Below are 21,935 nucleotides of genomic sequence, written 5' to 3'. Positions count from 1 at the left end.
GGAGTCTACACATGATGAGCCTCAAAATGTCTCGCTACGAAGTATGGCGGGCTCGGTAGAATTCCAAGTATGCTGGACATTGGAACAGTACTTTGGTGGCACTCGATGATGTAGCATGCTTGAAATAGTGGCTCTGGAGCAGCTTTACTCGCGATTGAGAAACACCGCGAGTACACTTGCTTGGTAGCACATGTCTGTCGAGCATTTTGCTTCAGAAGTGAGGCAAGAATCCTTCCTGGCATTCGGAAAACAAAGAGTGGAACAGGCGAGCAACTGTGCGTCATATGAGAGGCCCCGTCTTACATTTTCCGCCACAGATTTGGGGAAATTGGTCCGTGCGCAAAGCATTGTGGGGATTTTAAGACCGCGAAGTCTACACATGTGCAGCCTCGAAATTTTTCCTAGTATTCTGGACAATGGAACAGTACTTCGGCGGCACTCGATGACGTAGTACGCTTGAAATAGTGGCTCTGCAGCAGCTTTACTCGCGATTGAGAAACACCCCCTGAGATTGGTCGTTAGGTAATGACGAGGAGGCGGGGTTTAAGGAAAAGGCAGTGGATGCATAAGATCCTGGGTTTCTGGGTATTTTCGCCTCTATTGTGATTCCTGTTGTCTTTATCATCTGTGCCTCACACTCACACAGCTGGATTTCAGCTTAAATGTAGCATCAAATGCTCATGCAGCTGTAAAAAAACACACCACTGTTTATAAATCATTGGCCCGTTTATTGTGTGGAACATTTGGCAGTCATTGGTTTGGACAGAAATAAAATCTCTTGGACCGACAGCAGAGCTTTGGCAGCAAACATCCACCTTCAAACAGTCTCCCCCTGCAGCAGAGTAAACCTCTTACACCACTCGGATGTTTGGGTTTGGATTATTACAGAAAACAAAAATAAGAAAGGTGAGCCCCTTCCAGACCGGGGTTAACTTGAACCCAAGCGCCTCACACACAGCTTTACAGATGATTAACATTCAATACTGCCTGGACCATATCAACTCTTCCTTTACTACAACACTGCTGTAACACACACTTCCGGGCTTTCCTGGGAAACATCAATGCTCACACAGCCTTCAGGAATGGATTGTCAAACATATTCAATATTCTCTGAAAGCTCCACGGTCATACATTCGTCTTAAAGGTCGTCGTCACATGGCACAGGCTGCGGTAGAAAAACTGCATATTGTTAATGGAAGACTAATACATCCGTACTGTATGAGCTACAGTCAAAACAAGTGCAGCTCCCACATAAGGAGAGACACTATTAGGAGTCAGCGTAAAGGTCACACGGTTGGAGGAAGACCCCATAAGTAGCACCACAGCCCCCACCCTGACACATCTACAGTAACACATCGCTGAAATATACAGTGGGGGACATTTAGGATTAAAAAGCAGATTTTTTTCTGGTTGAACGTCGTCAAACAAAAGCGTAAAAATAAATGAAACATTTCAAGGTCTTGTTTTGAAGCTGCCCTGTTTGGTTTTCCCTCTTCTTAAGGGAAAACATGTGAGAACAGATTTGTTTCTGCTGCACAAAGAAACTGGTAAATCATCACTTCAGCCTATTTCAACCGAAAAATAAAAGCTGGAATCATGACAACAAAGATCATGTTTAAACATAAGGGATAACATTGATGGAAAAAGAGTCGATGTGCTGCCCCCTGCCTGTCACTACGCGAAAAACACGAAATTACAATAAAACATTATATACAAATAAAGAGGATGGGCTTAAACATCCTTATAAAAACTATCTCGTACAAAATAAAGCAACAAAAATAGACCTGTGTAGAAAATACATTTTTCAAAAGGGAGAGAGAGTGATTCCTCAAAGTAGCTGTGCAGTAGGAATACAAAACTAAAAAAGGATTATCAACTAAACCCTCTAACTGGCATAGACACACACACACACAGACAGGAGTTAGTTGTGTACTCATACATTGAACATTTCCGAGTACATGTGGATTAACATAAGCTGGCTCTGTTTCCCTTTCCGTTTTTTTTAACGAGAGTGTATGGATTTACACGGAGAATATAAATGAAGTTATAACAGAGGAATGTGCGGGTGTGTGGCAGTAATTGGAGTGGAATGAACTGTAGTGGCTAGGAATGCTCCGTGTGTGTGTGTGTGTGTGTGTGTGTGTGTGTGTGTGTGTGTTGTTTTGTGGTTATTTGCATGTCAATACTGCGGGTGGTACTTGGGGAAAAAATAGAGGTTTTTGCACAAAGAGCTGGTGAACTCCGACATCTCTTTGCAGCGGTGGTGGCGGGTGCCGGGGGCGTAACCCTCCCGCTCCTTAATATGCCCGTTCACCTGGAGAAATCAGAAATACAGGATTACTAAAGTTGTAGGAGATTAAACACTTATTTAGTCTGAGTTTATTATTGCTTTTATTATCGTTATTTGTTCACAACACACATTTGTAATTGTTCAATTCTGGGAATTATCACCTGGATGAAGTTAATGGTCTTCTACTGTAGAAATGTCTTTATATATATATTTCTACCTATCAATCTTTATACCTACCTACCTATCAATCTTTATACCTACCTACCTACCTACCTACCTACCTACCTACCTACCTACCTACCCTCCCATCCTCCCATCCAAGTCATTATTTCCAAATTACTGGTCATTAATAAAATAGTTTTAAGATAAACATAACTTAAACAAATAACAAAACGCTGAAAAACAAACCAATCGGTAGACAACAAATCAATAAAAACAAACCAATAATAAGAAAAGGAAGCACTAAGAAACATATACTCAAGATATAACTAGACATTGTGAATTTCATGCGATGACACGTTCAATGTAAATGTAAATATGTGAGTGCAGGCGATCTGTTTGCTCACCTGCACCAGGATGTCTGCCAGGTGAGTGTCTCTGGCGTTGAGGCGCAGGGAGGAGTTCAGCTCCTGAATGAACCACGACCCTCTCTTCGTGTTCCTCATGGCTGCCGTGCCTTCAGGGGGGAGAGATCACACGATAGAGGGTTAATGTACCGAGAGGAGACGCAGAGAGACGAAGGTGGGGTCTGGGATTTACACAAGTCAAAAAACATCTTATTCAACAACAGTTCAATCTCCCTTAGACTGAAATAGAGGAAGGCAGAGATAAAGGGAAAGTGTATGAACTAAAACCATTGTGACACATTTCCTTTGTTCTTACTCTAACACTTTCAGACTCGCAAAGTACAGATTTTTTTAAAGTTGAGGTTTTACTCCACAAATCTTCTTAGTAGTCATTTTATAGCTTTAAGTGTTTAACCCCTAGAGATGTTGACTTCACCAAAGGCAGGGGTGTCCAGACTAAGTATAATTAAATATGGCCCACACATGAAACTTGTGCTCTTATATTGTACTTCTTAAATATATCTAAACATATATTACACAGTAGTATTCATGTGTTAGTAAGCCCAATGTTCAAATACATTCAGTCAATTAAGGTTGAAAACATTTTCTAACATATCTTAGTTGATAAGAAAAAAGCCCAATAACTTATTTGTATAACAAGATTGAAATGTACCCTTCATATTCCCCCCTTATTATAATCAATCTGAAGCTTCTGTTTTAACGAATGAGCTGCCAACACTTTCTGTAACAAAATAAATGAAATATTTTGGAGGGCTTAAAGGTAAGAATGGAGAAACCAGCTCGAGTACGCAGCCGAAAACAATCTGCCCCTTCCTTCAGACTTCCTCACAGAGCCCCTCCTCCAACACACACGAACATGACCAATGAGGGCACGAGATAAGTTTGTGCACAGATGGAAGGCTGACAGGCAGGTAGGCCATCCAGTTACTTTAGCCGGGCCGGCTCAGATGATTGGTCGTGCTCTTTACATCGCTACGGCTACCATAGATGACATTTTAATGTATTTATTGTCAAAGCATTTAATGTATTCATTGCTATCGGGATGTTAAGAGCATTCCATGGAATATAACAAAAAGTGTTTCTGAAGTGAATTACCTACCCTACCTTTGACTTAATTTATGAGGCAACATACCTCATATATGTTTTCTTCAAGGTTGTGTCTTCCTGGTCGAATGTACTTATTGTAAGTCGCTTTGGATAAAAGCGTCAGCTAAATGCAATGTAATGTAATACCTCACCTCTAGAGAGCGGCCCAGCCCTTCCTATATTCTTCTGTACCTAACCTGACTCAAGACGATTTATGAGTCTTAGTGCGTCTTTGAAGTCACAAAAGGCTTTATACATATTGTTCCCATATTTAAATTGAATTAAAAAAAACTTTGCACACTTTTTTCATGTAAATAGTAACTCATGTTTATATTTTTCATGGGTTGTTTTATATTGTGAAATCTACATATTGATATTTCCTTTATGTGTTATGACTTGGTAGCATGCTATTGTAACAAGTAGGACTCCACAAGACATTTAAACAGACTTTAATGACTAAAAGAAAATCAGTGGCGTTCCCCATAAAACACCCATATCCTCTCATGTTTCGTTTTGTAGCAGAACCTGTGCAGATTGCACGCCTCACTGCTAGAAATTCAACACGATGGTTTGTTACTGCTGGTTGAAATGTTGCTTCAGTAAATAACAACACTGTTTCTTTGAACAGCAGCTCAGATGACTAACACAGACATGAGTCATGACACAACAGTATATTGTTGCATCGACTCAGTTGTCTTGTGTCTTATCTGTCGGAGAGAAATCATTATCTTTTAATATTTTACCTCCTTGTGTCTATCAACCTGATCAAATGTTATATGTTGCTGCGTGTACCTTTAAAAGCTCTTAACAAATAATCTGAGGGGAATTTCTTGTTGTGTCATTTTGTAAAGCACATGTGTTGTAAAAGTGCTACAGTATATACAGGGTATCTGCAGGAATCCTGAAGTCAAATGTAAGACCTTTGAAGACCTTTTTTAAGACCCTTTCCATACATTTTAAGACCTCATCGCCACTTGGAGTTCTAACCGGTTACCTTGGCGACACACTTCACCTCACATTGACTATATACAGTATTGATTGTCCTTCCTCCTTATCTTCCAACCATTTGGACGCAAACTTGCATTTCCCCGTAACGATGTTGTTTAACGTAAACGGACCATCGCGCTATCAAGCAGTGAGCGTGCGATGTCCTGTTCAGATGACGTCAAATCCAACGGGATGCCATAAATAAACTACACAGAATCACACTACACACCTACGCCATGATTACATTCAGGCACACTGTAGAACACAAGCTCTTTGGACCATTTATAGACTTATTGAAAACAAGCTACAAAATGTAAAACCTTGGAAAATGCCGTTTAATACTTTTTAATAGCCTTAATGTTCGCTAAATTGATTTATCAACTTTTAATACTTTTTAAGACCCCCTGTATACAAATAAAGCTTTATTATTATTATGAATCCAGCCCAGAGTATCAAAAGGGACAGACTTACAAATGCTCTGACCTTTAAGCGATGCGTAGCCACAGATCATGTCAGAGCGCTGGGGCAGTTTGATCCTCCCCAGCCCCCCCCTCTGCCTGGAGGAGGCATCCACCTCCCTCCCAGCGTCTCTCTGCTCACAGCTGGGGGAGCAGGTCCTTATCGGGCCGTCAATCTGCTCCACGCCACAGTCCATCTCCTCTGAAACACAAGATTCTTACTTTTTAACATTTTGAATTCACCTAAAACCTTTTATTTGTGCTATTGTTATAGACTTGGTGTAGGAGCCATTTTATGGGTGTTGTTGGCATCAGTGGCGATTCTAGACCAATTTTACTGGGGGGGCTGCGGCCAGTCATTTCATGAGAGGGGCACAATAAAAGCGGGTTAAAAAGACAAAGACACTATAAAGTAATTAAAATAAACATAAAATACAGTAATTGGTATTTGTTTTTGTAAAGGTATTTGTTTTAGTAAATGTAAGTGACAATTAAATTAATTTGCTTTTATAAAAAGGTATTGAACAGTTTAATCTGCACTGTACATCCAGGTCTCTGATTGGATTTAGTTCCAACAAATCGTAATATTGTAACTTTTTTGGAGGGGGGCTAAGGGGGGTCCCTGGTCAGTGTTACGGGGGCACTGGCCCCTGTTGCCCCCCCCCAGAACCGCCCCTGATTGGCATGTCAATTTACTTTATTTATATTTACCAAATACCAATAACAACGACTGAAGTAATCCCCTACACTGAAAGGGGAAGAAGGGATCAGATCGTTTAAAATAACCTCCTTTCGACACCTTGCTTGTAAACGTTACTTTGAGTCCTGTTAATACCTTCAAAAGTGAACACAACTTGTATATATTTTATAGATCTGCATCTTAAACTGTCTGTATTATTGTAAGTCGGATTGATTTCATGTCTATGTTAATCATCTGTATTGCTGTTCAAAGAAACACAGATTTTCCATCTGCTCCACGCCACAGTCCATCTCCTCTGGAACACAACGTTTTTACTTATTAACATTTTTTATTCACCTAAAACTTTTTTATTTGAGCTATTGTTACAGATATATATTATATATTATAATATATTGATTGTTGTGCTTTTATTTAGGTCTTAATGTGTGCATATTGTATCTGTTGATTGTATATATATATATACATATTTTTCAAGCACACTGCTATTGTTTCTTTTTGTGTTCTTGCATTTTAATGTGTGAGTTTTTTTTTATACCTCGGGACTGTAGGAAACAGTATTTTGATCTTTCTGTGTGTACAAATATATTTTGAGATTGACAATAAAGTTGACTTTGACTTGGCTATTGTCCTGCGATTTATTGAAGACTACATCTATGACGTGTTGGGACACTGTGCTCAGCATCTGGAGATGTGTGGATGATGGACAGATGTGTGCGTCCCAGAGGTCAGGAGGGCGACAGGAGACAACATCTGGACATGCTGAGGGACAGCCTGGAAACTGTCCTCTCACTGACAGCACAACGTCTGATTATATTGCAGGGGGTCTAACCAATCTGATAGACGTTGCCTTAACATACGCCATTATCCATATCTTTACTTCATTGATTTTCTTTTATTAACATGTGCTTCATTGTTTCGGTTTACGTACGAGGAATTTGCTTTGATATATGTGGTGCATACAAAGACACAGAAAGAACAATACGTCGCTAAACTACATCAATTATAACAAATTAACAATATTTAAACATATGTGTAAAAACTGAATGAACGCACAAGACAAAACAGCGCCATCTAATGTGTGTTTTTATTTAATATCCACTACTCTTGTATTTGTCTTTTATCTGCACCGTCCCTTTCCTTTAGCAAGGTCCATTTCCCCACTATGGGATGAATAAAGGACTTCTCATTCGGTTCATAGATTAGTGCAACGTGTACCGGCCCGTCCACACAGCGGCGTGCGTTGAAGCTTCCAACGCTTCTGCCCATTCACTTTGAATGCGGTGAAGTCACTTTTAGCCGAACTGTATTTTGGGAAGCGACGTGGAGCGTTGCTGGCGTTGCTCGCTTCAAAAGTTGAGCAATGTTCAACTTTTGGCGCCTCGGCAGAAGCGTCAGCCAATGAAATCCCGTTTATGCAAATCTGCCAGTACAAGCGCTAGCCAATCAAACCGCGTGTATGCTGGGAGAGACTACGCAGGTCATTTCCTCATATTCAAAAAAATGGAATGGAACATGAATCATTCATGCGATTGGTTGTTGGTCGCGAAAAATCCCCAAGCTTCAGACACGCCCACCGCCAAGCGTCAACGCACGCCGCTGTGTGGACGCTCCGTAAGGCTGCACCATATTGGAAATAACTTAGATTCCAATTTATGTTTAATGCAATAACTATTACAGGAATGTTCCCCAAATGAGGACAAAGTATCCGTTTTTAGTCAAAATCCTTCTTGTATTTCCATGAAACTGATATTTGTTGCTACCAAATCTTCCTTTTTGGGTGTTTTTTGTGATCATCGAAGCTCTCACTTTACGTTTGAGGACTAGCGGCACTGGCTTTGATCGTTTGTTAAAACGTATCACTGATGATTACAATGTGTAGTTCAATGTGCAGCACATTTCACTCACTAGAAACAAACTGTGAATGCAAGAAGCCTTAACTTGTAGTAAATGATGTTCAGTCAGACAGACCCCTCTATAAGTGAGTCACTGAACATGTTTTCCATCGCAGCAAAACGCTTCATCGTGACATGTATGGGTTAATATGCTTTATTTCACACCCTGCGAGGTGTCTTTTGAGACTGAACATTGCGATGTTGATGCTGAAGCGATTTTGAAGTAGTGCAGGTGTTTTTGAAGAACTGAGTGACACCCTGGCCCTTCCATATAAGTTTAACTATATATCGTGACATATATTCGATTGTATGTCAATAATGAATGACGATATAGAGGGTGTACCGTATCATAATAAGAGCCTTACCTCCTCTGCAGGCCTGAATAAAAAACATCTTGGGTTTGTTCTGTAGCAGCGGACAGTGCGCGTTGTCAAAGGACTCAAACACCCAGTCCAGCTGAAAGTCAACAAGGGACACAATTAAATATCTGACAACAGTAAGCACAACAAAACATTGCATACATAAACTAAGGAACTCACTGTGGTGTCAAATTATCATATCATCGTTTAAAACATGTAGCGTTGTACTCCGATTGCCTTTTACTCTGTTAAATTGTATTGTTAGTCTTGTATGTGTTTAACAGAGACATATGTTGAGGGTTTACAGGAGGGCAAAGGAAGTGTGAAAGGGGGATTTGCAAATGGTTAAGGACGAGGGGGTTTTATGGTTTAATGGTGGGGATGTTTAGATGATGCCTAAGGCCCCGGCCACACGAGGACGAAAACGGCTAAACGCATAGGATTAACGCAAACGCAAACAAGCTTCCGTCCACACGCAATAGTTATCCGGATAGTGTCTGTCCACACGAGACCGCTCCGTTTAGCTCCAACCGCTGGAGAAGCTGCAGTACATATGCAGGAGCCTGTACGTGGCGCTGTAACTTCCTCCACAAAAGCAGCGAAGAAGCATGGTTGTCATGGTTGCCCTTCTGTTTATTCTCCGCGGTGGGGGCCGAGGGAACCGGGCAGAGTTTTTCGCCAGTCAACGTGAATTAAAGTTTAAACCTTCCGACAAAATTATAAAAGTGCCGGTCAAAGGTCTTCTTTGTTATTTATTGAGCTTTAAAACAAATGAATAATGACTCTATATAATATAATAATAAAAATACACGGAGCCTCTCTTTTTCCTCCCTCTCTTTGGACAGCGCCAGTGTCTGTCTCATGCAGCAGCTGATCCAGTAATGAGTGACCCGGCCGACTGTAAAAATAAAAATATTTATAACTAGTTTAGGTAGTTTGAGAGGTGTCTCCGTCCTGTCAGATTAGACTTCGCTCGCGTTTATGTCCATATCGAGAGAAAGATAAATAATCTGAATTCAGTGTGCAGTTATGATTACTTTGACGCGGGGGTGAGCAGCAGAGGTGGGGAGAGGCGGGGCTATTGCCTCATCATTATCAGAAAATGATCGTATAGGGCGTACACACGGAGCCGTTGGACCCCCCAGAGCGTTGCGTATGCCGTTCTATCCACCTTGGGACCCGTTATCGTTTCTGCAGTCGTTTAGTGCCGTATTCGGTCGTCCTCGTGTGGCCGAATGGTCTATATGACACTAAACAGTAACGCAAACGACCGTTTTCGTCCTTGTGTGGCCGGGGCCTAAGAGACTTTAAGGGTGGGACCAGTTGGCTTTTCTCTCGACTATATAGTGTGACTGTGAGCTGTGTTCTGGGTGCAGAACTTCTCTGTCCTGAGGAGGAAGTAGCTCTGTTCCTGCATTTGAGATCGATGTCACTTTGACTTTCTTTATTACTTTATTAAACATAACAAAAGACAAACTTTGTCCATGAATCATTTATCAGTTTCTCTTAAGAATTTCCTCCACACTCACCTGTAGGAGTTGTCCGTCTGTACCGTATATCGCCCCCTCCACCCCGTGTGAGAGCAGACACACAACGCTGCTGTCCCCCGAATGGTGGTCCGGCCGCCGGGTGAAGCTCTCAATGCACGTCCTCATGTCCTGCACAAAGAAGAAGGGATTTAACACGTATTATTTCAGTTTAAATACAAATACAGGTTGGTAAATAAGGGCTGCACTCCATCAGAATCATATTGAAATCGCAAAATGGACGAATATAGTATTAAAAGTAAACATTTTGGTAAAGGTAAGATATGTTAAAATATCCGAGTGTTATTTTGTGGAGCTGCAGAGAAAGCCCAGACTACAATTCGGATTGGTGTTTGGTACAGATCCTCTTAAAATCAAATCAAAAATCATAATTTTAAAAATACATTTCAATGATGTTGTGAATGTGGTTTTCAATAATCACTCATATACACATTTGTATTGCTGTTGCAAATGGAAAAAAAAGAATTACAATTGGTTGTTTTTGCCAAATCATGCAGCCCTCAGGTTCAGGTTCTTTACCGTAGGTAGGGCTGCTCAATTAATCGTATTTTAATCGCAATTACGATTTTGGCTTGCAACGATTATGAAAATGTAATCGGAATAAAACGATTATTTTTTTATTTTATTTTACTTTTTTTTTTTTTAATTGGTTTTTCAGTTGAATTATATTTAAAGTTCAGGGTAATCAACTGTTAAAAACATACTGTTCACAATTTTTTTCAATAAATGGATGTTTACAAAGTAAATGGATAATCGTTTTTAATAATCGTGATATCAATTATTGACCCAAATAATCGAGATTATGATTTTTGCCATAATCGAGCAGCCCTACCAGTAGGTAGATTTAGTTTGCAGATCCATCCTGACACTAAGTACACCCTGCTCAACCAAATCTCAAAATATTTCAAAAACATTTTAAGAAGGAAGACACTAGTACAAACATGGACATTCAAAATTCATAAGTAAATAAATAAATAAAAATCCGTGTGACACTCCAATGATGTGTTCATTTGTACAATAGCTGCTGGGACCGCTTCGTTCTACTCTTTGGGACGACTAACCCCCGGCCCGAAGGAAGAAGCTTGAATTCTGAGTGCAGAGGGTGGGAGTCATGGTCTAATATGGAGCTGGATAACTGCCTGAGGCACAGAGTCTCCAGGTTTAGCTGTGGCTCACCTATCGGTCTGCTTTACGATCTGCCGTTACATACAGTAGACGCTCCTGGGTTTGAAGGTGACATCATTAACAAGAGATAAGAAACACACTAGATTGTAAAGTGTGTTGGCTTTGTGGTAACACCGCCACGCTGCAAATGGGAACCAAAGCAGACTCTTTCCACCAACGCCGACGCTCTCAAAATGATTCAAGGTCAGAATGTTTTTCCTCTCCCTTTTACAACTTCCCTTTTCAAGCGTTGGCCAGTAAATAACCAGAATGGTTTTCTGTTTGAAATCACATCCCGTAAATTAGGGCTGTGCGATTATGGCAAAAATCATAATCACGATTATTTGGGTCAATAATTGATATCACGATTATTTTGACGATTATTCATTGACCATTTATTGAACTTTAAAACAAATAATATTTTACCAATAAACAAGATCAACAAATATGTTGGAGCGCACTTCCAAAACCATACTAAACATATATTATTAATATGATACATAAAAATAAATTAGACCAAAATAAATGAAATCAAATATGATGCAGTGCACTGTCACAACCTACTGAAAACTCCTTAACATATAGCCAACATTTTGGTAAAACATATTCAACATATTCCACTCAGTTAAATGTTGAAGGCTGGCCAACCGTCATGGTCCAGAAGTAACAGGAAATAAATGTTGAACTACAATTTAAGACCAAATAAAAATGTTTAGGCCACCATGGCAAATGCTAGTAGGGCTGCTCATGTCATCTCTTAAAGATGTTTTGCAAGAAACACCAGCCTGTTTACATGGTCTGGTTTCAGAGATGAGCGCAGGCAGGTGACGATATTGCCACCTGTACTGAAGACCCTCAGCCACGCCCCGACACATGGGGTGACGCCGGCCAATCACAAAGCTTTGATGCGTTCAAGTGCATTATTCTGGCACAGGAAGATTATGTTACAGGACATTAACGATAAAACAGAATATTGTTGTTCTATTTTTAGACACATCTCGCGATCGACTGGTTGGGCACCCCTGGGCTAGACCATAGGTCTGTTGTGGTGGCAAAGTAGTCAGCTGAAGCCACATCTCTCTCAACTTCCCCACGGCATTTGTCACATAATACCGAATGAAATAATACCGAGACGGCATCGCGTAATGCTTGTCCAACGTGTTGACAAGTTGCTTAAAGCCCTGGTTGCTAACAGTGCTAACTGGGCACATATCTTTAGCGATGTGAAATGTAATGGCACCTGTAATATCTCTGTGTCTCTGCGAGCTCGTCGCGTAGGCCGTCGCTCTGTACAATGCGTCCTGAATCGATGACTGTGATGATGTGGTGGATGAAGTCGAGCGGCATCTGCTTTTTGTTGTATTACTGCCCGGTCGTATTGCACTTTGTGGTTGTATTTCAGATGATTAAAGAGATTGGTTGTGTTAGCGTGTGGTGCCAACACAACCTGGTAACAAATCCTGCACTGTACTTTGTTTTGCTCCACGTCGGACTCCTGAAAGCCAAAGTACTTCCAAATAGTGGAAATAGTTTGACCCTTCTTTTTAACGAGTTGCTGCTCTTGTTCTGACATCTTCGCTCGCGCTGAACACTCACAACACATGTCACTCCCACGTGGCCGAGTGGGCTTTTAGGGAGGGGCGAAAGCGCACCCAGCAAAATAATCATATTTTGTCAATTATGCTGTTTTCATAATCGTCGCAAGCCATAATCGTAATTAAAATACGATTAATTGCACAGCCCTACCGTAAATACACATTGAGTTTGCTTCAGTGTGAGTGTGTGTGTGAGAGACAGAGAGAGAGAGTGTGTGTGTGTGTGTGTGTGTATGTGTGTGTGTGTGTGTGTGAGAGACAGAGAGAGTGTAAGAGAGAGAGAGCGAGTGTGACAGAGAGAGAGAGAGTGTGTGTGTGAGAGAGAGAGTGTGTGAGAGAGAGAGAGAGAGTGTATGTGTGTGTGTGTGTGTATATATATCTGTGTGTGTGTGAGAGACAGAGAGAGTGTGAGAGAGAGAGTGTGTGTGCATATATATATGTCTGTGTGTGTGTGTGTGTGTGTGTGTGTGTGAGAGAGAGAGTGTGAGAGAGATAGTGTGAGAGAGAGTGTGTGTGTGTGTATATATATATATATATCTGTGTGTGTGTGTGTGTGTGTGAGAGAGTGTGTGTGTGTGTGTATATATATATCTGTGTGTGTGTGTTACCTGAGCGGTGAGGTCTCTGTGGACGGTGACCTTGTAGTCCAGCTCTGTGAAGACCTTCCTCAGGACATCGTCGTCCACCTCTCCTCCCTTCCTCGTGTCAAGATCAGGCGCAGCGCAGGGGTCAAAGGTCACATTGCTTATCACCAGCGCCAAGCCACGAGGAGACGAACTAACTCTGTAGGACTGGAGAAACAACAAAGGGGCAAGGTCAAGAAAGGGAGAGGGGGAGACGGGATTAAAAGAACCTTCTTACGGAAAACAATGATGTTTCTATACGGTTCACGTTACATGGAATACTATCAATACCTTCAAAAGTAAACACAGCTTGTATATCTTTTATAGATCTGTATTTTAACCCGTCTGTAAATTGTATGTCGGGTTGAGACTTTATTGATTGTTAAAAAAATGTATTTTTCGGCATGGTCCTTGTTCAATCATAATGAGATATGTAACTGAACCTGTGTGATATATGGTGTGTTTATATTCTCTTGGTAGTCGGTTGGTTCATTCTTGTATATTCTAGATTATTCTGTATATTTTATAGTGTATTAAATAGATGATAGATATATTTATTGCCGACAACTGTGGGTTAAAGCCTCCATAAGATCTTTAATTGAATTGTATTCGTTCTCGTTTTATTCAGTCCTGTTATTTTTATTTAACTGTTTTTATAAATCACAAAGTTATGAGTCGCTCTGCCTATGAGCTGTTTTTCTTTGTTTACGGCTTTCTTTTTGGTTTGTAAAGCACGTTGTATTGTCTTTGCGTATGAAACATCATGTGCAATGCCTTGTTAACATGCTACTGCAACAAAACCAATTGGTTCTCAAAATACATCGTATCCTCGAATCTAAAAGCTGAGTACGTTTCTGCAAACAAGGAGCAGAGCTTTACCTGCTGGAAGTGCGAGAGGTAAAAGGCTTGAGAGCACGGGAGCACGGGCGTTTTGATGGGACTGTCTGCATCCAGACTCAGCTCCATGGACTCTGCACAACACACACACACACACACACACACACACACACACAGAGAGATGCACACACACACACACACACACACACACAGAGACACACACAGAGAGACACACACACACAGTTAGAAAGTTGAACTCTGCGTGTTGCAAGATAACTGCTGATGCCAGGTGCTCACATCACCGTGTGCTCAATAAACTCTGAGCTGTGAATGAGTCACTCTTCGGGCGTGGCGCTTGCAGGTGCCGACAGTAGCTGAACAATAGAGTAATAACACACCTATATCAGAAAGAAGACTGTCTTTAACACTGTTCACAGATAGAACTCTTTGTAGCTGCTGCTTCGTGCTAGAAAAGCTCTTTGAGCTGAGCTAAGTTCAATCCCCTGCACATTTAAACTAGACAACAGATAAAGCCGTTTTTCCTGACACCCCCCCTTGTCTCCAAGGAAACAGAACAATATTGACAGCAACATTGAACACAGTGAGAAGTATTTTAACCTGAATGCAGGCCGCACTCACCCTGTGTCCTCGCTCTCTTGGCATTCGGCTCCTCTTGAGTGGAAAGTGGAAGAGAAGAGTCCACTGACCTCTGAAATTCAAAACCATGCACACATCAGAACATTACAATAGCTGATTAACACTTTATTTCAATTTCACATCCATGTCGTAAGATAAGACTTGATGTCATTTTAGATTTGGGATATTGTAAAGATCGTAATACGGCATAATTGTGTGTCTTTTCCTGGTTATATTATCCATGTTTGGGCTGGACGATGAACAAACAATGTTTGAGTCAGGGTTCATACACTTTTTCTCCAATGATTTTCCATGACTTCTTCATGACCTTTACTTAATTTCCCAGGACCAAAAACATGACTCTCTCAGCGGTGCCACTGAAAATGGTTTATTTGAACATGGAACAGGAAAGTAAGGTCTGAAACATGTCGTGCCTATCTAAAACAAATCTAATAGCAGGCTTGCTAGCTTCTACACGCTAAAGCAACTCAAATCTCTCACCAGCAAAACACCTCGTCAGTTAAATGCCATTTTACGTTTCATTACTATATTTATTATCATTATAGTATTACTATTTCGGGGATTAGATAAAATATAAATTATATTTGATGCAACTTTGGTTACATTTCCATGACTTTTCCAAAACTTTGGGAAACATATTGTTTTCCAAAGTTTTGCCAGGGCCTGGAATTAGCATTTTGAATCTCCATGACTTTTCCAGGTTTTTAATGACCATAAGAACCCTGTTGAGTGCAGTGTGCAAATACAGCTGTCTCCACACACACACACACACACACACACACACACACACACACACACACACACACACACACACACACACACACACACACACACCACACACACACACACACACACACACACACACACACACACACACACACACACACACACACACACACACACACACACACACACACACACACACACACACCACACACACAACACACACACACACACACACACACACACACACACACCACACACACACACACACCACACACACACACACACACACACACACACAACACACACACACACACACACACACCACCCCATTACATTGACTTACATGCATTTCCTGGAGACTTATCCTAACCCTAACCCTAACCAAGTCTTCACCCTAAAATTAATGATTCCCCTTATGGGGACCTCCATTTTGTCCCCATAAGGGCGGCGAGTCCTCACACATGACTGTGTAAACAGATTTAGGTCCCCACAAGTAAAGTAATGCTAGGCCACACATAAACACACACACACACACACACACACACACACACACTAGATGTTTTCCCCCCTTATGTGCCCATCCCCCCATGTGAATCACACCTGACAAACACACACACACACATTCTTGTTCAACCCAGTGTGAACTAGCTCTCACATACACCCATCTGCTGCAGCACCTGGGCTGACACTGTGCACACCTTAACATTACACTTATTGATTATACTCCATTCTTTTATAAAACAGGACGGATACACTACTACACTACACTGCATTACAGTAGAGTGATTTCACAATCTCATTGTGTAAACATGTTTAACGGTACAACATCTTAGCCATATTGAGGTATTTAGTCAGGAATATTGTTAGATATGATCCATTATGCCTAGCGCTATAATGAAGGATGCTACTCTTCTCTGTGGCAGCAGTGATTGCTTGTTGCGGTCATGGTCACCTACACTCCTGACTTAAATCTCCTCCTGCCTGCGGTCTGACTACCTCATCATCTGGTTGTTGTCTGACACAAGATGGATGTGGTTTGTGATTCTCACATCTGTCTGCTCCTATCCGCGGCTCGCACTGGGCGTTCTCTAACTGTTAGCTTACAAATGTGAAATCTCAGTTAAAAAAAAGACAGATTTTTAATGACATAAAGTTCTCTAGGCTTTAGCTTCTGTTCTGTCTAAGTCTTTTGAAAATACTAAGAGTGACACATGACTGCAAGGATCCTAGTCACAAGTTTATAAGCACACTGACCACCTCTTTCTTCTTTTCAGACATGACTAGTCGCACTGCACTTCCCTCTGGCTCTTCCTCAGGCTGAATAACCTGTGAGCAGAAAGCAGTGTAGAAACTGCACTTCTCTTCTCTCAGTATGGTAATACTGAGTATATTTGAGCTTTCGGCTGTTCCATGAAGTGCACACTCACCTTTACAGATGTCTCCTTGCTATATTGTTCTGTTGATTGTCTGATCAGGTCATACAGGTGCTGCTGCTCAGTTTCCTGCAGCGCTGAGCAGAAGACGCTGAAGGCTCTGGGCCCTCGCTTCAGCAGGAGAAGGAGCAAACGAAAGCTTCGCTTCTGAGATGTTTGCTCGGCCTACAGCAGAGGAGACGGACCAGAAAACATAACAATTACAAACAATGAAAACACTGTAACGCTGGAGGTTTAGAGGGGCCATCAAACCACTATAACAAGCCACGGAGAAAGCAATGTATTTAGTCTTTCCCTTAAGCAGATGTATCTTAAAATCAAGTTACAGGTAAGCCGAAGGTGACTGATCCAATTGACTCCAGGGGAAGGCTATTCAAGCAGTGTATTTCAATCATTGAAAAGGCCCTTTGCTGCTGAGCTGAAAGAATGTTCTTAAGATGCTGTAATTAGGGCCAAGTATTTTTTTTAGATGACTATTAACCTACAACGTATTGCCTAAAGACACAAGCAAACAGAAAAATGGTCTATAAGTGCAAACTAGCACAGTAAGAAAATAGAAAATTACACAATCTTGAGATGAATAAATACGGAATTACATTTGAAATACCCAGTGCTATCAAAAGGTACATTAAACAGGCTCAAAGTCATATGAATTTGGCTTCAAAATAAAAAGAAATTACATACATTCACCTGTTGACAGATAGACAGCTTATAGCATACATAATAATAATCATACATCAGGGTATCTGCACCTTTTTTAAGTACAAATGTAATGGCTTTTAAGAGCTTTTTAAGACTTCAAAAAGGAAAAGATAATACTAATAAAAAAAAAATCGATGAACTAGACAACAGTGTGAACCGTTACTGAGTTGTATGGCATTAGAATAACGGGAGATATTCAGTGCACATTACCCCAACATGACTGCCTTCACATTAACAAAAAAGAAACCGTATTGCAGGAGACCAATGGAGACCAATGGAGACCAATGGAGACCAATGGAGACCAATGGAGACCAATGCCCCCCCCACACTCTTTCATTCTGCCCCAGATCACACTCAATAACTCCCCTCCTAAAATTCCAGACCTTTTAAGACTGGTCAAGGATCCGCAGGGACCCTGTATATCAGAGTCCACATACCATGATGCCCTCGGCCATGCTCTCAGTCAGGATGCTGTCCGCCTGTAGGAGCTGAATGAGCAGCTCGTCCACCACCAGCTGTTTGCAGAGGACAGCAGTGTTTCTCTGCAGAGCCCGTCTGTCCTGCTCCTGCATGCCGCACTCCAACATACTGCCCAGTAGACTAGAGACAGGACAGGCAACGCAACACATGAGCCTCCGTGTACTGTAGCGGTCAGACTGTATAACCACCCTGGCCCCTGGTAGACCCCTACACAATACAGACACTCTTGTGCAATGAACCTGCAATGTGCATATAGACAATTCTCCTTGCAATACTGTGCAATAATCACCGTTACATTGTTATAAATGTCCCCATTTATTTTTTAGAATGTCTCAAAACATAGTATCTATGTGACTAAGTTCTTTAAGTGACATAGGTCAAGCTCCTAGGTGGAAAAAGTACTCAGATCTTGTACTTGAGTAAAAGTAGAAGTACCACAGTGTAGTAATACTTTGTTACAGTAAAAGTCCTGCATTAAAAATGTTAACTCAAGTAAAAGTAGAAAAGTTTGGGCATCATAATAGACTTAAAGTACAAAAAGTAAAAGTATTCGTATGCAGATTGTTCAATTTCAGAATAATATATATGATACGTTTTATAATGATTGATCATTAAAGTCTGATTTAACACTTGATTATATTTCACATCATTAATCCAGATATGTAAAGTAACTAAAAGTATTAAATACATGTAATGGAGTAAAAGTACAAAAGTACAGAACATTTAAATACTCAAGTAAAGTACAAGCACCTTCAAATTGTACTTAAGGACAGTACTTGAGTATATGTACTTAGTGTCTTTACACCACTGATTTTTAGCCATGGATTTGTACTTAATTGTCTTTATTTATATTATATTATGACTAATGTGTGTATTTTGTCTTCTCCACATTCAATAAGCTTATTCTTTATTATTGCATGCCTTTTTTTAAACCTGCTATGCCAATGTTTTGCTTTGATACTGTACATTTCCCAGCTGTGGGACTAATAGAGGATTTCTGATTCAGAAAAACGTGACAGGGAATGTAAACAACTCCAACGTCTTACTACAGCACGAGTGTGTGTTCCTCTCTGTATTTATTCAGATAGCGACGAGATACTATCGGTGCACATTTCACTGTCGCTTGGCTTTCTTAATCGGACATTTCGCTAAATAATTATACATAAAACTTCGGTGATCGTCCAAGTACAAAATACTTATCAATCACTTATCATTTACTATAAAATAAAATAAAGCCAAAGATGCTAGCTAGACGATGCTACGATATAAAAGGTACAGGCAACTTAATAGTTGACAACAATAATTAGCAAAACTGACATCTTAATAGAGTAAGCTTAACAAAATGTCACGATGTATTGTAAGAGACTGTAATGTTTTTTTTATTTTATTGATATTTAAAACGTGATGACTAATAATTACAAATGCTAACTAGCTAGCTAGCTAACTTCGGACCTCCCCTTTTTTCTTGCATTAAAGTGAGCAATATGTCATTCCTTTCAAACCCACGACTTACCGTTCTTCTGTGTCTGCAACAGAATATAACAACTGTCCAAAGAAATGTCGAAGAGTTTAAAAGCTACCTCAACATCCCGTTTTTAACTCCACTTCACACACCAACTTCCGACGGGTGCTGCATGAAAGGGGGCGTGGCTTCTAGGGTACATGTTTTGGCTTACGACCAATGAGAGCAGACTATATTTTGAGTGACGTGTCCAGTATCCAATCACCAGGCTTCTTACAGATTGGTGCCACAAAGATTGGTGCCACCCACAAGGAGTTCACAAGTGGGGCTACAAGGGGCATTTTGAATTTGAATCTGTTATCTGTAAATAAGTAGCCAATTGATAAGGAGCTCGTTGAAGATAGACACAAACATTTGACTAATGGGAAGTCATTTATCTCCAAGATGATGGACTGTTATTGGCTGTAAACAAAGGGAATGGGATTCCAAGTAAAAAGATTTCCACTAATATAGCGTGACAGTAGCTCTGAATATTGAAAACAAAACGTCAATACTTTGTTTAGATGTACTTTGCTCCAGTATTTATGCTGTTTTATACTTCTAATCCAGATAAACTCTGTATTTTTAACTCCACTATTTCACAAATACATTGTTTGTTCACTGTGACAATATTGATCCAACTCAAAGCATCAGCTATAATAATTCAGCAATATATCATAATATTGTATGACGCGGAGAGAGCAGGGATTCATTCTTTTAAACTATTTTTTATTTGTTTGAATGTAAAATGTACAGTTATACAATTATCCTGTGCTTAATGTGTTATTATCTGCAAAACGTAAAACATTTTATACATGATCAATCAAGTTATTCCATTAATTGGTATATTGTTTTTTCTCTTGTCATTGTTTTGGGCTCCCACCAAACAAACCCTGCATTTGTCCAACCTAAATTCTCATATAATCACAGTTTAAAATAAAAAAATTGATCCCATGGCTGTGTTTTGTTGTGCCTTGGATTTAAACTAGAAACTTCTCCTGCAGGCTTTGTCGGTCACATCCACTGATCAATGTAAATGTTTCATCCTCTCAATTTAAAGCACATGCAGACTCAGGATTAACAAATGCAAACTTTTGTCTGAAGGGTGAATTAAGGTCAAATACTTCAACCCACTTAAGCACTGTGTGCTAAGACACAGAAACACTTCACAAACCAATTGAAATTCATCATTTTTAGATGAAAGCTATTTACAAATTCCCCTTGTGTCAAAGAGATGTAAGGCTGAAATTGGCCATGTTTATGATGTGTAAATACGTTTGTTTTATTTTTTATCAACTGCACAGTATGGGTAGAAAATGCACAGATGCATGCAATGTACAGTAATTAGAAAATGTTTTATAAAGAATATGGAGCCCTCTTGTGGTTATCTTACATTTGACCTGTTACTAAAAAAATGCCATTTATTCTCAACTAGTGCAATTTGTGGTGGGAAAACCCGCATTGACACAGGAAAAACCTGCAAACTCTTACATGAGGAAAGTTCAAGGTGAATCCCAAATACATAAACCAAACCCCCCCCCCTCAGAATTCATAGTATTGTAATTACAGATTATAATACTGAAATACTTAACATTATTAGGGAACTTGTACTCAAAACTAATATTTATGCTATATTAGGCTACTTCTAATTAAGATACCTGTTCCTGTAAAAAATAGCCTTGCCAACCCAGTTGGCAGCTTTGTTTTGAAAGAAAAGTTGTGGCTCATCGGACATTTATGAGAGAACATCTCTAATGTCCGAGTGCAAGATAATGCAGCACAAGACCCGAGCTTGTAACCCCTCCCCCGGCCCTGGCGCGAACGTGGAAACATATGATTGACGGCAATTTAATTTGAACGGGACGGCGCCATAGACTGTATACGGCGCAAAACGAGAAGCATTCGGACCGATTCGGACCCAAGGAAAGAGGTATTTACGGTCTACAATGACAGAGAAGAGACTGTCAAGTTTGGCTGTAGGCTACTCAGCATTGAATCAAAACGCACTAAAGCTTTGGATCTTAATAAGTTTGTGAGGCGTTTAGCTGAACAACATGGTAATCGCCGCATGCCAACTTGATGCTCTGCTCACGGAATGGATGATCATAAAAAACTGTTAAAATTATGACCAGTAGCTATGTGTGTATATATATTTATTTTTCTTTGTGGGGGTCTGCCCCCAAAAAACAGTTTTAATTACTGAGAAAGTCAAATAAGACGTAACACGACACTGCCCAGCCAAAAAAAAGTAACCGCTTTTAAGATAAAATGGACCTTTATTAATCCCCGTGGGGAAATTCAGCAGTTCAAA

The 21,935-nt window shown here is 40.3% G+C and overlaps 1 protein-coding gene across 2 annotated transcripts; it reads right to left on the bottom strand.

The window, feature by feature from the left end:
- Nucleotides 1-707: 707 nt before the first annotated feature.
- casp2 (caspase 2, apoptosis-related cysteine peptidase) lies at nt 708-19,794 on the bottom strand. Of its 2 annotated transcripts, none has more exons than XM_034218949.1 (11): nt 19,637-19,794; nt 18,081-18,243; nt 16,936-17,106; nt 14,765-14,834; nt 14,168-14,259; nt 13,274-13,456; nt 9,889-10,017; nt 8,366-8,456; nt 5,422-5,610; nt 2,857-2,966; nt 708-2,314 (listed from the first exon to the last, which is right to left on the bottom strand). In XM_034218949.1, exons 2-11 carry the CDS (start codon nt 18,228-18,230, stop codon nt 2,180-2,182), a joined length of 1,320 nt encoding a protein of 439 aa, XP_034074840.1. In that variant the 5' UTR covers nt 18,231-18,243; nt 19,637-19,794; the 3' UTR covers nt 708-2,179. The 2 variants fall into 2 exon arrangements, with proteins under 2 accessions (XP_034074840.1, XP_034074841.1); XM_034218950.1 differs by having other exon boundaries at nt 5,434-5,610.
- Between the last annotated feature and the right edge of the window lie 2,141 nt (nt 19,795-21,935).

This window comes from Gymnodraco acuticeps, unplaced genomic scaffold (genome assembly GCF_902827175.1).
Source record: "Gymnodraco acuticeps unplaced genomic scaffold, fGymAcu1.1, whole genome shotgun sequence".
In the NCBI taxonomy this organism is placed as follows: domain Eukaryota; kingdom Metazoa; phylum Chordata; class Actinopteri; order Perciformes; family Bathydraconidae; genus Gymnodraco; species Gymnodraco acuticeps.
This window is presented reverse-complemented; position numbering and strand designations above follow the sequence as displayed.

Bases quoted from the DNA above. Each gene is read 5' to 3' on its own strand.
- casp2 (XM_034218949.1), bottom strand. From the start codon at position 18,230: ATGTTGGAGTGCGGCATGCAGGAGCAGGACAGACGGGCTCTGCAGAGA. The intron at 14,835-16,935 runs GTGAGTGTGCAC...TTTGAATTTCAG, and splicing joins GCAAGGAGACATCTGTAAAG to AGGTCAGTGGACTCTTCTCT. The intron at 14,260-14,764 runs GTGAGTGCGGCC...TGTGTTGTGCAG, and splicing joins CAAGAGAGCGAGGACACAGG to AGTCCATGGAGCTGAGTCTG.